General features: G+C 35.9%; 1 protein-coding gene across 2 annotated transcripts in view; it reads right to left on the bottom strand.

Annotated features, from left to right (window-relative positions):
- Nucleotides 1–16,251, bottom strand: part of COL3A1 (collagen type III alpha 1 chain) — a 50,617-nt gene that overhangs the window by 14,539 nt on the left and 19,827 nt on the right. For both annotated transcript variants that reach the window (XM_061376108.1, XM_061376116.1), the window contains 24 exons: nucleotides 14,134–14,205; nucleotides 10,638–10,703; nucleotides 10,117–10,170; nucleotides 9,855–9,908; nucleotides 9,041–9,094; nucleotides 8,837–8,890; nucleotides 8,315–8,368; nucleotides 7,785–7,829; nucleotides 7,530–7,583; nucleotides 7,277–7,321; nucleotides 6,502–6,555; nucleotides 5,918–6,016; nucleotides 5,760–5,804; nucleotides 5,570–5,668; nucleotides 4,741–4,794; nucleotides 4,493–4,600; nucleotides 3,278–3,331; nucleotides 3,059–3,157; nucleotides 1,884–1,937; nucleotides 1,410–1,508; nucleotides 1,212–1,265; nucleotides 1,029–1,082; nucleotides 458–511; nucleotides 29–82 (listed from right to left, as the gene is read on the bottom strand). In XM_061376108.1, coding sequence (XP_061232092.1) covers nucleotides 29–82; nucleotides 458–511; nucleotides 1,029–1,082; nucleotides 1,212–1,265; nucleotides 1,410–1,508; nucleotides 1,884–1,937; nucleotides 3,059–3,157; nucleotides 3,278–3,331; nucleotides 4,493–4,600; nucleotides 4,741–4,794; nucleotides 5,570–5,668; nucleotides 5,760–5,804; nucleotides 5,918–6,016; nucleotides 6,502–6,555; nucleotides 7,277–7,321; nucleotides 7,530–7,583; nucleotides 7,785–7,829; nucleotides 8,315–8,368; nucleotides 8,837–8,890; nucleotides 9,041–9,094; nucleotides 9,855–9,908; nucleotides 10,117–10,170; nucleotides 10,638–10,703; nucleotides 14,134–14,205 — 1,533 coding nt within the window. The remainder of the gene's footprint in view (nucleotides 1–28; nucleotides 83–457; nucleotides 512–1,028; nucleotides 1,083–1,211; nucleotides 1,266–1,409; nucleotides 1,509–1,883; nucleotides 1,938–3,058; nucleotides 3,158–3,277; nucleotides 3,332–4,492; nucleotides 4,601–4,740; nucleotides 4,795–5,569; nucleotides 5,669–5,759; nucleotides 5,805–5,917; nucleotides 6,017–6,501; nucleotides 6,556–7,276; nucleotides 7,322–7,529; nucleotides 7,584–7,784; nucleotides 7,830–8,314; nucleotides 8,369–8,836; nucleotides 8,891–9,040; nucleotides 9,095–9,854; nucleotides 9,909–10,116; nucleotides 10,171–10,637; nucleotides 10,704–14,133; nucleotides 14,206–16,251) is intronic.

The following is a 16,251-nucleotide window of genomic DNA, read 5'->3' as shown; positions in this document are numbered from 1 at the left end:
AAAAAAAAAAAAAAGAATCACTACTTACTGGTTCTCCAGGCTTTCCATTCTCTCCAGCTGGTCCTGGTCCACCAGGCAATCCCTATTGGAAGGAACAGTATTATCATCCAAGTTACGTAGATAAACCATTAATTTCCCTATCTAGCAGACTTTTTTTTAACAGGAAGATGTGTGCCCAACCCATTACAATCTTTTACAAAGGAGGAGGTTCTAATTTGATAGCTTGAAGTTCTATGTGACATAATCTACTAAGCTAGCCAGCTGGTTTGCAATTATGAAATGTTTAAGCTGTAACTTTGATTGATCTGTCTTACTTCAAAATATGATGACATGCACCCTAATGAAATTGTTTAGATGCCCCTTCATTCCTCTTTCTCTCTTTTTTGTTTCTTTTTTTTTTTTTTTTTTTTTTTAGTCTGTTAAAAAGACCAACATCGGAAATTAATAAACACAGCACCTGGAGTCCAGGTGGACCTGATGGTCCTGGTTCTCCTCTCTCCCCTGAAGCACCCTGGAATCAAATAAAAGACAAAAAGAAATTAGAACATTTCAACATATAAACACCTTAACACCACCTCTAATCTATGCCTTTTTACTGTGGTCTGATGATGACACTGCACAATCCCAAAGACTAACATATCTCTGTGTTCTAGTGTTTCCTCTTTTCACTCCAACAGTTAGATGTAACTCAGCAGAAACATTCATACTTGATACTAGTCTGAAATGCTCTATATGCTAAATGGAACAATAATGCACTTCAATTTGAATAGGTGGTAAATTCCCAAGACTTCAACTGATACTGCATTTCAGCTTACCCCATGTGTGCCTGAATCAGGTTTCTCCTTGATAAGTTTTGAGTATTAATTTATTAAAGGCAAAGAAGAGCTCTTTTATTTGTCTTCATAAATGCAAACTTTTTATATTATTGAAAATATTTTCCTTCCCTTAAATTTACAGTCCCTATTTGTAGATGCCAGATCACCTTGACAATAACTGGTAACTATCTCTAATGGGACTACAACACTTACACTAGGTCCAGGAGGACCTGGGAGGCCAACATCACCATTCTTCCCAGCAGGACCCTATACAAAGACAGAATTAGGCTATGGTTGTGGGCTAATATAATTTTTATAAGACTCACCAAATTATTATTAATATTATGTCATTATTAAAATATTATATAATTAAAAAAAAATGCTAATGAAACTTACAGGTGTTCCAGGTGGTCCACCGGGGCCTCTTTCTCCATTCTTACCTGGTGCACCCTTACAAAAGAGGAAGATTACACTTGAAATATTGCATACAATAACATAAAGCTGCAGTATGAGATAGCCCCCATATGGAGCAATTTATTTTAACAGGTGACTGACCAAGCATAAACACAGGAGAAGTGGAGAAATCCCACTCACCTCATTGCCCTTAGGACCAGGGAAACCCATTACACCTGGTTGACCACGTGGTCCTGGAGGCCCAGGTGGACCAGAGCGGCCAGATTCACCCTGACTGCCCTGGGATAAGCAAAAAAGTAATTAAGACATGATATCTGATATAAACAAATATCCATCTGATGTAAATAAATCTGAAATAAATGAATACTCAGGATATTAAATAGCGACTGAGGGTGAGATAAGGCTAGAGACGTTCGAAACTTGTGTGTTTTGTGTTTCAACTAAGCTTCTGCCTACTCTGTATCTTAAACAGTATGAAATGGCAAGATTTGCAGAAGGTTATTACAATGAGATGGAACATAAAGTGATCTGGTGATTAAAAGAAACAAAAAAAGAGACAATCTGACTGTGATAACAACCTGCCATGTAGATACTGTCAAGTGTGAGTAAGGTCACTAGGAAGACTAGCATAAAATATTTGCGCAATGTACATACTGGAGGGCCAGGCTTCCCATCACTTCCAGGGCTTCCAGGAATTCCAGGCAAACCCTACAGTTGAAAAAAAAAATGTTATTATTCAGTTTAAAAAATGTATTATTAGGTTATAATATATAAATATATGAAAATACATTTTAAACTACTTGCTTAATTTTAAACTCTTTAATAAACATTAAAACTCTTCCCATTCTACCCCCATCCCATTAAAGAGAAAAAAGAGAAAACAAACAAATTCTTCTGTTAGAAGTCCACTGCTTTCTCTGAAAATCATTGTATATAATCAAAGCATCAGATATTAATAAACATACAAAACCACTGTGTTCTTACATTATTTGGGAAGAAAACTAATTTCAGATGGTAAAATCAAGGAATGAAACAATTTTGACTATGTACCTTTACTTAAAAGCAACATAATTTATAACACAGTTAACTGGTTTTATGTTTTTAGATATTCTTTGTGTTATAATTTAAGTAATCCATTTACATTTCCAATGAAGTCCTGTTAGCTCCCAGAAGCCTGCAGTCAAACTGACTTCTGAATTCAAATTTATTGTCAGCAGTTTCTAGGTTTTAGTATCGTTCACAATGTTGTTACATCCTGTACATACTATGCTATATATTATCTCTGAAAATCTTGATATGTACTATGAAAACCTGACCAAAAGCTTGTATGTTTTAATGGCAAATAATCAACAAATATAATACTTCAGTGAACTGAAATATAGCTATTCATGTATAATTTAAATGTTACATTTAAGCCTATTAAATAATAATTTAAATAGAAACATATATAAACACAATAGGACAAATAAGTATTAAATATAATAATCATAATGTATTTTATACTAAACGACAAAATTTGCTAAAATGTAAACAGATAATACAGAAACTCATCCAATGCTAATTCACATTAATCTCATGATTGATGAACATGAACATGATCCCCTGTTCTCAGAGTTTGCCATGCACTATGCTTCCACACTCACTTGTGACAGATGTTAACCTGAATTCTCCATGTATCTGGATGGTTATCTATTGCGCTATGAATATATGTACTCTATCTAAAGGAATTAACAGAAAAAAAGTTCTAATGGGCCTCCTCTATTGCATCAGCTCAGATAAGGCATCTCTAATAGACTGTATCTCATTTTCTTGGAGACATCTTGTCTTACTCTCATTCCAGGAAGTCCTGGGCCTCCATCTTGTCCACGTTCTCCTGCAGGTCCACTGGGGCCAGGAGGACCTGGGCTACCGCGTTCACCTGCAGGCCCCTTAAAAAGATGTTGAAATTCACAGCAAGGAAATCAGTATCATATTGAACATTAAATTGTCCATTCAAATTCAATGGATTTTCCAGAAGTTTCGGGGTTTTTTTAGAGAAAGACTTATACCTTTTCACCTGGAAGTCCATTGCTACCGGGTAAGCCACGGAAACCGGGGGAGCCCTGACAAACAAAAGAACATAATATGTATTATAGGCAGTGTGACTTAGTAATGGCAACTGCTACTTTTTGTAAAGTATTTAATGGTAGACATATTATTATGAAAATTTATTAAATAAATAGATGAAATGACCTTTCAGTCTAGCAAGAAACTCTACAAAATTATTGTCTCTTTGGACATAACCCTTCTGTTTAAATCATAGTCTGCCCTCCATTATTTTTAGCCTGCTCTGTGTTAGTTATTTTATGAGTTACCTAAATTCATACCAAAAATAACACATCCAGTCTTGAACAGTTATTTTCTTCTATTTCAATACTGAAAATAGCTCTATTGTATTGTTTTAATACTTGTATTTACTACTATCTTCACTGCTTACAAGAAATGTGAATTATAAAAAAAGGTAAAATGTATGACAATTTGTTCACTGTGCATCTTCGGTTTCACCATTGCTTCAGCAAATAATAGAATCAATTATTAAATTAGGAGTTATAAGTAGATCAGCAAAATTTCCTTGGGAACAGAAATCTAGAATTGTAAGGATGTTGCTATTTATTTTGCTGAATAAACCAATTCACAAATTCCTTTGTGAGAATGCTTTTTTGAAAGCTATTGAATCTATTAGCAAAAAGAACCTGTTGGCAGTAAAGATACTCAAACACAGACAACCTGACAATAACTTTGTTATTGACATTATTAACATTTCAGACCTATTGGCAATGTTGACATAAGGACATATCCTGAATGTAGAAAAAAAATGCATTAATTTAAATTTCCAGAGCTGAAATTTTGTGATTGTTCATTTTTGTTAACTAAGAAGTAATTTTGAAATTTGTATTTATTCTTTTTCCCCGTGTAGTTCTCACAGTTTATTGTTACTTTTTAGCACAAATCTTTCAATACAACTTCCAATTATGTAAGATCGCTGCTGCTTTAATATTAAAACTCCAAATAATTTCATGTATTTCAGAGTGGGATAGAGAGAAGTGCTGTGATTCATATGGAAAACTAGATATGAATTCCTCCCAGTGTTGTAACCCAGTTTCACATCTGGATTTTGCTGAGAATAGATATGGAGCAACATTTCTCCTCAAACAATTTGGTACACCAGAGTTTGATGTCTCTGTATGAACTCAAAATGTACCGGTCCATCCACAGAAGCTTACCCTTTCTCCAGGGGTACCAGGTACACCATTCTGGCCAGGTTCACCATTTGCACCTCTTTTGCCTTCTTCACCAGGAGGTCCAGGAGCACCTGGGGTGCCGTTTTCACCCTGTCAACAATAAAGAAACCAGCTTACCAGTGAAGTGAGAAGTCTCAACACACAACCTTCACTTGGGTTTTGTATGAGGAATGGTTCAGGGTTCAGACTTCCTTGGAATAAGTCTCTGCATGCATTTTAATATCACTTACACGCTCGCCTTTTGGGCCTGGATCTCCTTTTGCACCATCCTTACCAGGTTCTCCCTAGACAGGAAAAAAAACCCATTCAAATTATGGGTTGCAGCAGGCTATTATCCTAGAGCTACTAGATGTAGTAAAATACTAAGAACTAGACATAGTATCTTTCAAATTATGGATTCATTTTTATTATTTCACTTTTTGCAAAGGAATTAGTATGCACTGGTTGAACCTGAATGTGGGATGAACAGGTCTCCTTAAAAATCCAATAAATGAAAGAACTGATATGATCTTAAACACCACTGAATAAACCGATATGACTGTTTCTGAGCTATTTTGGATATCACTGGGATGCTTGAAGTCCCTGAGTGTTTTCTCTGACAATAAACTACATGCATTGTAAGGCTATCAGAAAAGAACCTGCTGGGGCAAGTGACATTATAAGAGTAGGTACAATTTTCTGGGTATAGTGGACTGTGGACTCAGCCAACGTAAATTTAAACATGTTTAACTGGCATTTTAAAACAGCAGATTCTGTCTAATGTAGCTGGTTTAGACAAGCTATTTTTTGTTGTGTGTTTCTGAATTGATAGATAATTTAGGAAAGCAAGTAAATATTACCATTTATGTATAATTTATACATACAGTAATATGCACATGCCTGAAAGATAAATATCCTATATATTTATAAAAATAATTGCCTATTGTTATTATAAAATAATTATTAGACCATCTCAAGTGAATGGGACAAATTCAATGTTTGGGTTTTCTTTTAATAGTATCAGAACTATTTCCACCATATTTGTTTGTAAACCCATTGTGATGAATATTAGTAACTCACCGGAGTGCCTTTTGCTCCAGGGTTTCCACTTGTACCTGGCGGACCAGGAAGACCACGACCCCCTGGTAGACCAGGAGCACCGGGAATACCAGAAGGTCCCTGCAGAGAATGAACAGCAGGTGGGGATGAAGAGAGCATGTCATTTCTGGACTCTGCCCAGTCCAAAGACAATGATATGAAGAGTACCCACCATTTCACCCTTGTTGCCAGGGCTTCCAGCTCTTCCAGGAGGTCCCTGAGAAAAACAAATGTATAAACAACCAGTGCTGGTAACCTAGAACTAAACCAAAGGATATGTAGGGCTTTCTGAAGTGCAGGCTGACATATCACTTCTCTGTTCCCATGTACCTGAGGCCCTGGTGGCCCAGCATGACCTTGAGGACCAGGTTCTCCTCTCTCTCCAGGACTGCCACTAGAACCAGCAGGACCAGGAGGACCAGCTTCACCCTGTGAAAAAACAGTAAAAGGAGAAATGAATGTATTTTAGCCTTGTCTTCAAGGCAATCAGTATTAGCTTCATGATTTCTTCCTCTACTGTGGTATCTTCATAATTCAGGGAAAATTATCATTATCACCTGAGTGCAAGAGCCAAATCAGCTCTATGCTGAGGCACAAAGTACCCATTGCACTCCAGCCAGCACATACTGTACAGCTCCTCTGGTTGTGGGAAGTTCAGTTTGAGCCCCTCCCATTATGCAACATAAAACATTGGGTCTACCACCTAATGGTATTTTAGTGTGGGTATTAATGAAGATGACGAGGATAGGGTTTGTCTCCTGTGATGCATATGAAAACACATCAGTTCTAGGCTTGCAACAAGTGTAATAATAGCCAGGAAATGGAGGACCTGGAAAATAAAGTTGTATAATGGCATAAGCTGGCTAATTAGAGAGCACCAAATGCTATATTAGTATGCATTGTTAGTGGAATACCTTAAAACCTGGAGAGCCTGGAAATCCTGCAGTTCCAGGAGGACCTGGGGGACCCTTAAAAGTGAAAGAAGTATTATTCATGTGAAAGGTAAAAGCCGTATGGAATTAACTTTAAATTAAAAAAAAAAGTCTGATTACAGGATTTTTCTCTGAGTAAGGAAACACCTGGCAAAATAGCAAATATAATTCATGCTGTAAAAGGTGAAGTTTGGCTAGTCCTAAAATACTACATCTACATCTTACTTACCCTGACTTTTACATGTTCACCTAAATTACTGTGTGCAAATTAAAAAAACCCTATGAAAACTATATTAAAGAGATTAAGTTATAAAAAAAGTTCAAAGTTTCTTCTAATTATAGAAAAGTATAGGAGGAAAAAAAGCTAATATAGCTATGACATACAGAAGTGAACATGATCAGGTTTCTAGGCAGATGGGAAAGAAAAATTTTTGCTCAACTTAGCTAAATAATGTATTTGATAAGACAATTTGATCAGCATAGAGAATAGCAGTTCTATTAATCTATATGTTCTCTGACAATCATATGGTTTTGGATTTATGCATTTTCTAATTTACAGTGTTAAACGTCTCCTATTGCACTGCATTTTTCAAGAATCCCATCCGATACAGTTATGAAATATAATTAATTAAAGTGCTCATGCTTAAACTACTGCAACCCCAGTCTTGGGTTTGCTAGCATTGCAGAACATCAGATAGAAGCAACAAGACTTGAGTAACACAAATACTTAAAATCAGACATTTGTAAGTCATCTTACAGGTGGGCCTGCTGCTCCTGGAGATCCATCTTTGCCATGGGAGCCCTATAGAAAGAAGAGAGGTGTTGGGTGCCAAGAACTACCCAGGACACAGAATGTATGATTTTCATGTATGATTTTACAGACACTATATAGTTTTCTAATCCTTTGCATTACAACTATTTTAAAGTAAAACTATGATGTCAGGAATTCTTAACATATTGAAACAAAATATGTGGTGCTTTGGATAATATAAACAGCTGCAATTACTTACAGGGCCACCAGGATTCCCAGGTCTTCCTCTTTCACCAGCTGGACCTCTTGGTCCCTAGAAAACAGAAAGCGAGTCAGATAGATGACTTCCAAAGTAATATGGTGGAGCAAAGAGACATTGATCTTATTTGCATATCTCAGTGTTGTTCAATGAACGTGGTGGCGTAATTATAGTTGAAAGAAAGATGAGTAACTCTGTTAACCAGGAAGTGCCAGTAGCAATTCAATTTAAATATGATAGGATACACATATTTACCGGTTGGCCCGGTGCTCCATTTGCTCCAGGAAGACCAGTTTCACCCTGTTATGGAAAGAAAACACTAATGGCAGACTGAACTTTGGTGAGGACATTTTTTGGTTTATTCAAGAGGAAGAGACATAACAATGAGAGAGCTCCTCTCTGCATGGTGCTGAGTGTCATCAGCATGAACTGAGGTCTGTGAGGTCTGAGAAGTATAAACAAGTGCCAGGACAAAATATTTAAATAGAATAAAAAAAAGGCAGGAAGTCCTGGTCCTTCAATATTATGCAATAAAGTCAGCTGGTCCAGGCATGTCTTTTCATTTTGGAATCTCATCTTTAATACAGCTACAAAATCAGGACATGATGTAGTTCTAATGTCTCACTCTTTGGAATAATTCTCAGTTCTTTTCATGGAGATACTGTATGAGTTTCTTTAATGTTTGATGGATTTTTAGAATTGTGTAATATTCAAAGCATATCTATAAAATAAATGGTAGAGGGCATTACTCTACCTATTACAAAGATGATGCTATAGTTTCTTACTTTTGGACCAGGAGCACCACTGTCACCTTTGGCACCATCTTTTCCATCAAAACCCTGTGGGAAAGGTAAACTGTGAATATACATATATATAGATCTGTGAATATATATATATATATGTGAATAGTATTCATCTTACATTCTGGAAAACTTAATTCCTCTCAGCAAAAAAAAAGCTTCAAGACAAAATCATATAAAGGGGCATATTTTTAATGGTGAGTGCTACCTGCTATTGGAACACTTTTTGAAAAGACAATTCTGAATCCTCCATCTCTCCATGGTTATTAGTTAAGAGTGGATGTTTTTCTAGAAAGCATGCTTCAGCCTAGCATTTGGGATGAAGCTTTACAATTGAGGTAACTAGATAAAATTTAAGGCCTTTGTTATGGAATGTCAGATTGCATTGTCCAGAAATTGGCCTTTAATTCTATGATTCAGTCTCTTTAGCTGGGAATTTATGACTGAAAGAGCACAACAGTGCAACACCATAGTAGAAACTCAGCTATAAATATATTCGGTACTTACTCGTTGACCTTTCATCCCAGGCATTCCAGGCATTCCAGGGTGTCCTTTGTGACCCTGAACACAAATATAGATTAATAAATCACATACTTACTGTATTAAGGGCATAAGCAAATGTTCATTGTGTGTCATGTTCACACAACTAACTTAAATTGGGAGAACAAAACCTTGATTATGAGACCACTGTTATTGGGGGCTTTTCCATACCGGTAGTCCAGGGATTCCACGGTCTCCATTTCTGCCTGGCCTTCCTGGTTCTCCCTATTGAAAGAAAGTGATTTTTGGGGGGGCTGTTCTGCTACTGTTTCAGTTACTGGCAAAGATCTGATCCTAGTAGAACAAGGTGAGGTGAAATAAGCAGATGAAACTCCCACCGAAGATAATGGGGAAAATTACAGCAGGGTGATGGTTTACTAAATGACTGCCTTCTGAAAAACAGTTGCCAGTATTTATAAACTCAATTTTTAACAAGACTTTGGTTAAAATCTAGTTTATTTCAGGCCAACTTTTAGGAAGAGATGTTTACAGAAAACTTATTTTTAATGGTGATACACTCAAAATGTACAAAAAGCTGCTTGTCCTGCCTTGTACTATACCTATCCTTCAGGACTACTAGCTGTGACATAAAAGATGGTTTTAACACCTATAACTCTCAAAGCAAGATTTGAAGGAATCAGACTACTGTCTGATTATCTTTATAACCGCTATTTGGTTTTTGCACCAGATCAAAATAACATATTTAATGCTTAAGATTTTTTCCTTTGTTTTTTTGGTTTTTTTTTTTTTTTTTTTTTTTTTTATTGTGTCAATCAAGTTGCCCACTGAAACTGAAACTTTTTTGAAATGGACATTTATACCTAAGCCAAATCTACATTTTTATAGTCATGTTGTCAAATTAAGAAATACGGAGATGATAAAAATTCTTAAAAGCAATGGTATCAATGCGCTATGCTGTTTGACTATTTAATGAATTTTCTTTCTTCCCATTTATTAATCTCTGGATGAATAATTGTGAACTTACATCTTTTCCTGGTGGACCAACTGGGCCTATCATTCCAACAGGGCCTGGAGGTCCCTGTAGAAAAATAATTAATATTAACTAAAATAACAAAAAACACTGTCTCCTTCAAATTAAAGCCTAGGTGTTATATAACACTTGTACATTTGACATACATAGTAGTAAACAGACAGAATTCTCTCTAAAATTTCAACCCACTCCAAGGATGATGTTCCTTGTAGGATCATGCCTTTAACATATGAAGTCATAGATATTGCATACGTACAGGAGGGCCGGGTTGTCCTGGTTCTCCGGGGGAACCTTGGTATCCAGCAGAGCCCTTTAATACAGCAGAAAATGGTGAAGATGTGAACAGTTACACACATCATTCCATGGTGTTTCTATATTTTGTAATAATCTGTTAACTGTAAGGAAAACAGTAGCCAGAAATGTGAACAAATGAGCAGAACCAAACAGAATATGCTTCCATGAAAAAAGAATTAAAACTTCAACTCTAAAAAGAGCTATACATCAAAAACCACAGACCCTTTGTGTGCTCCCTGAATATATATTAGGATTCCCACTTTCCTTTATCTATTAAATATTTGGATAAATAAACATTTGGGAATACTAACAAATGACAGTGGTATGTCTTAAGACAATCTTAGCTGACACCCCACAGAAAAAAAATTTCAGCATAGTATCTAAATTTATCAGTTGAAAATTACCTAATATGTATGACAGAGAAAAGGAGAAGCTGAATTAAAAAGAATAAGAGATGATTACAGAAAGGTTGATTTTACTTACAGGGGGACCTGCATGACCAGGTGGGCCAGGAGGGCCACTGGGACCAGGGGGTCCTGGAAAGCCACTCTGTAGTGTAGATTCAAAGATCATTATATTAATGTAATACAACTATAAAGATTAATGTAGTTGCAATAGTTGCCAATAACTGTGAAATAAATTTTTACATATTAGTACAGAGAAAAATCCACAGTGTCATGCACTTGGTGTAGTAAAAAAGAAGCAGCAGTATATACACACATTGCTAAATATGTTGCCTAGTACCTACAGTCTCTTCAGAAAAGGGATCACCGGGTTTCTCTTTGCAGCCTTAGCTAACGTATTCCACAAGATATTTTCCAGGATGTTTTTTTTTCATTTAAGTCACTCTTCCCCTTCCTTATACACCCAGAAGGATGCCCACAGCTCAGCTTTTTAGCTACCTATAGTGGAAGAATAGATAACTGAACTCTCAATTTGTTAGACAGTTGATGAGATTCAGCTTCTCTGTCATGTAACTGAGCTTTATTAGCCTAACCCTACATCTTCAGTTGTGGAACCACTTGCTTGCAAGTCTATTGACACCAGATTTTGCTTTCTAAAACTATTTTTGAAATTTATCACCTTTATTCAGGAGCTATATTACATATACATGAACAAAACATTAGAAGAACTTTGTATGATAAATTCTGTTTACGACCCTAGACTTCTTAGGACTTACAGTTATATTGAATTAAGGTCATATTTTTGTTACTGTCAGTAAGGCATTTTCACCAATTAAATCTCTTCTGAACTTTAAAAGTACTAAGCCATAAGAAAGAAATGATGTCTGGACTAACTAAAGGACTTGGAAGATGAAACCTCGATAGTTTATATAGTTTAGTTCAAATCAGTAATACTCTCCCTCATTTTAACAGGTAGAAAGGGAGTAAAATATTGAGGAATTTCTCAGTTTGGGAAGAGTGCTAATGTTTTTAATTCCTGTAGCAACAACCATGAAAGCATTTGATACTGCAAAACAGAAAACATTTGAAAATTAACACAATGGTTTACTGCAACTATATGTGGTTCTTTAAAAAAAGTTTTGTTACACTGTTTATGCACTTGCCACAGCCAAAACAATTGAAGTATACAAATTACATGAGAATCAATGTGTGCTGCAGTACTGGTAGTATATTCCATAGCTTAATATTGCACATAATGTGTTTAATGGGATATTTTTAGATTCTATCAGAATAGGTCATGTATTATATATGTTATGTGAACCTAATTTTCATAATACAAGATTAATAGTATTGCTATGCTATACTGGTATACCCAGTACAGAATACTATTATACTACAAATATATTATGTTAATACTAGTTCACAGATTGTCTTTTATCTAAAAAAAAAGAGAATTGTTTTAATGTTTGTTATATTCTAGGAGAAGAAGCACACCAAGTGGCACAGCAGTTAGTTTCTGGGTAAATCAGGTTGCCTTCAATGTGTGAATACAATGACCAGTCCCTTGCTGTTAATTGTTAAAAGTTTGATTGAACATGAATTGCAGCCATCAACTCACTAATTGCAATCAATTGATTAGACATACAGCTATAAACAAACAAAGCATTATTTTTTTCAAGGTGCACACTGAGGAGATAAACTGATAGGTATGTGAACAAATGTGTGTATTTCAGCTAGAGTATGTTCACTGGTGGAAGAAGACAGACATATGTGGAGGTTGTGCAAGCAAGTAAAGAGAAACTGTGATGTAAAATTCAAATCAGTCTATAAGCAGTGGGAAGGCATCAGGAAAACAGTAATGGAGAGATATGTGACCAAGAAAATGCCAGGCATGGTAACAACCCATGGAGAAATGTTGGTGCTATAGTTGACATTTTTTATTTCATTACTTTTCCAAATTATTTTAGTTTGGGTATTTATTCAAACTGTTTAAGTTGAAAATTGATAAACCAAATTTATAAACTAATAAATAAATTAGCTTATTTACTGTTAATGACAAACATTATTTTGTTCTAGCAATTTTAGTCACATCTGCATGTAACTGCTCTGTTACTTACTTTGCAGTCATGTATTGTATGCTGCAATATGAAAGACCATATGAGCTGAGAATATACAGACAATCCTGGCTAAAGGCATTTTAGGGCTCTTTATTCAACCCAAGTCCAGGAGACACAGCACGAAAAAATCACTAAGAACCTCCAGGGAAAATGCCAAAATGGAGAGAAGTAGCCATAATTGTTAACTGAAAGGTATCCTGGTTACCTGCCTGGTTCAGCACAACCCATGTTAGGACACCAAGTAGTAAAATGTAGACGACATATAAGCCATTGGCAAAAACTGTGAGGAGCTGAATATTAATAAATGAATAAATAAAGGCAAAAACAGATGGCTGAAGAAGACCAACACATGGATGATCATACTAGCAAATGAACAAAGTAGAAATAAAGATATTAAAATAAAGGTGAGAAAACAAAGAACTCTATTTCATGATAAACAGCTGTCGTTACTAGTAAAATTTATTTCACAAGATGATCTGATGGAATCCTGAGAAATAACACTTTTTCTTGGAACTGCTTTGGTCTGTTACAACGCAATACCCAAACCTAGTTATTCAGCATTGGACTGAAAATGATTATGCTTAATGAAGCAGCAGCCAATTTCAAATAGTAGCAATTCACCACATCCTCTGTATAGCAGATTGCCTAAATCAAGAACAATTCATGTAACTGGTGATGAGTATCTCTAAATCCCAGTGCCTAAAAAGAACATCATAAGGTACAGCACTCAAGTGTATTTTATACAGGAAGCACAAATCGTTTAGTCAATCCATGCTTTATTTCACTAAAAACAAAACAAAACTGTGAAAAACTTCAGCTAGGCCTAGCAGGAAGATACATCATCCTTAGTGCACAGTCTGAATAGCTGTGGGCAAAAAAATAGTAATTGTAAAAAGAAAAAGTTAAAAGCTTTTGACTGCTTCTGGCATGAAAAAAAAAGATTATAAGAGGGGTTTACTCACTTGTTATCAGGCAAACTTGAGCTGTGGGAAAGCAAACAAGTATGGAGTATCATACTGACTAAAGACAGAATGCTGCTGAGTGGTAAAGGAAGATTAGGCACAATGGAAGAGGTTATAAAGTGGTGGGAGGGAAGAAATTTGTAGAATACCAAAACAGATAAACAAGGAACATATGCAAGGGAGAAAGGGATAAATATTTAGATAGCATGAGAAACAGAGACAGAGAAGAAGAAAAAGATAGTAAAGAAAGGAAGAAAGAAAAGGCAAAAACCCCAGATGACCTACAGTTACTTAATACAATGATATTGTCATGCATGCTGCTACTTTGTATTGCATTCCACTTGCAAGCAACAATTATATTAAAACTTATCTTGTTAAATTAAAACCAGGATACATACATCCAAGGTATAACCTACCAGCAGAAAATTTGTGGGGTTTTGTTTGTTTGTTTGTTTGTTTAAAGAAAAAAGACAAAAAAAAGGCTATATCATCTTACAATGGGCTGTGGGTAGCCGATACCAGCTGAACCAGCCTTCACATCATAGGAGTCATACTGTGGAGAAAAACTCTGGAAAAGAAATAAATAAAAACAGAAAGAAAAAAAAAAGGAAAAAAAAAAGGAAAAAAGTTGACTGCTATGAATCAAATAAGTCTTTTCTTACACTGATATGGCAAACACATGGAAATAATTATCTGTGGAGCAGTTCTTGTTTGACATACAGCTGCCATGTATGTAAATAATCCACAAGAGAAACCCAACCAACAGTTTTCTTTTGACGTCATGGTGATGTTATCTCCCTATGCATCCTGTTTCATCTTGGCAGCTGGTCCTCAGCTGAAACAAAAAAATTACCATCCCCTCTCCTCTTATTCTTGTTTGACTCCTTTTAATTAAGCTTTTCCCCCATTTTCTTTATTAGTCTCTTTTCTGAAGAAGGATTTTCTGTTGCACTAAAGACTTTAACACTTTGTTATTGCTTTCCTATTTTCTTTTATTTGTGACTAATGAATGTCTCATTTCAGAATATTTGCAGCAAAAAAAAAATCTCTTACCTATGTGTAAGTCTGTTGTTTGCTGAATTACAAATAATTTAGTTTACTTCATTTGTGGAAACATACACATCTTAGAAAACTGAGTTTTATGCCTTTTTCCTAATGCCATTTCCCACCTTTCCCTTTCTCCCTTCCCATTCACTATGTCATTCCAAATAATTCAAATACAATCATCAATTTTGAGCCTAATCAGCCAAGCCTCAATGCTTTGGACAATTTTTCTTGAAACAAGTGGAAGCTCCAGTCTAAGGCATGGAGCAAAAATGTGTTCTGTGGTCCTGAGATCAGATAGCACCTTTGACACATCCATTTACATAAAATACTGCTTAGGAAAGGAAAACTCTAAATTCTACAGTTAGTTTTTCAAGGAATTCCCATGTAAGCCTTCTTATACATTGATTTTATTATGCAGATACTAGCAAACTCAATTGAATAATATGGCATTAACACAGTTTATATGTTCATGGCACATAATTGGTTGAGCAGGAAAAGCTGAATCCATGTAGTGCTCTGCCTGATAACCCAAACCACTGTGGCCCCAGTCCCATTGCTGACCAGGTATGTGAAGACTCCTGTGCTACTGGAGCACCCTTTCATCAGGTTTCAACCACACATCTCTAATGCATTATTAGAATGGGGGACTAATTCAGCCTATCACCCTCTCCTTTGTCTGCATCTGCCAACCCAAAACCAGTGGCTCTCTTGGTATATTATTGTGACATCTATGGAGACTGGTTAACTGATCCCATGGGTTCCTCTTCCAGAAGCTTATTCCTTTAGATGCAAACCCTTTCAGAATTAATTAAAGCAAAATATCTCTCCTCAGTTTTTGGCTTACGAAAAGCAAAAGTAGGAAGCATACATGGAAGCTATAAACATTGGTCCATATTCAAAAGTAGCAATTGTTTTAACATATGATTTTTAGCAGTTTTGGGCTAAAGCAATCTCATCTTGTAAAGCTAGGCTGGCTCCATTGGATAGGAGACAAAAAGTGTTAGCTGTGACTCAGCTCCCTTAACAAATCCAACTGCACAGAACTTTTAGTTAAAATCAGCTCTCTCGCTTACTCTGTCCAGCTCTTCAGAAAAGAACTCAAGTGGGTCAGAAATAAAGAGGAAGCATGACAAACACTATTTACAAGGCACTTCCCTGCAAGGAGATGACCTGTGTTTCAGTCTAGTCTCCCAGAAATGTTTCTTTATTAAACATGCATTGGATAAACCATAGGAAACTAAGAGAGTTCCCTAGCTATTAAGCTTGAGGGGACATCCTTCCTCCTACAGACTTTCTTTCTTGTCAGCTTATTTCTGAATTAGGTAAGTCCTTCCTCAGATCTGGCTCCGAAAGATTTTAAAAAATAAGGTAAGGCAGAGATTTAATTGCACTCCAGACAAATTTTGTGGACAAAGCCCAAACCTAAGAAAACACCACCTACCACTCAGCTGTGCTTTGCAAAGGCACAAATAAGAGACAGATGCCACTGAAAGCAAAATATGCATGAAGGCGGAAGGGATAGGTACCTACAGTATGACTTTGTATGCTTATGGACAACAAGGTAGAA

The sequence above is a fragment of the Neopsephotus bourkii genome, unplaced genomic scaffold, assembly GCF_033783945.1.
Source record: "Neopsephotus bourkii isolate Nb327-2 ecotype Australia unplaced genomic scaffold, CSIRO-AGI_Nbou_v1 NB_196, whole genome shotgun sequence".
NCBI lineage: Eukaryota > Metazoa > Chordata > Aves > Psittaciformes > Psittacidae > Neopsephotus > Neopsephotus bourkii.
The sequence above is the reverse complement of the archived record's forward strand: the minus strand, read 5'-3'. Positions and strand labels throughout refer to the sequence as shown.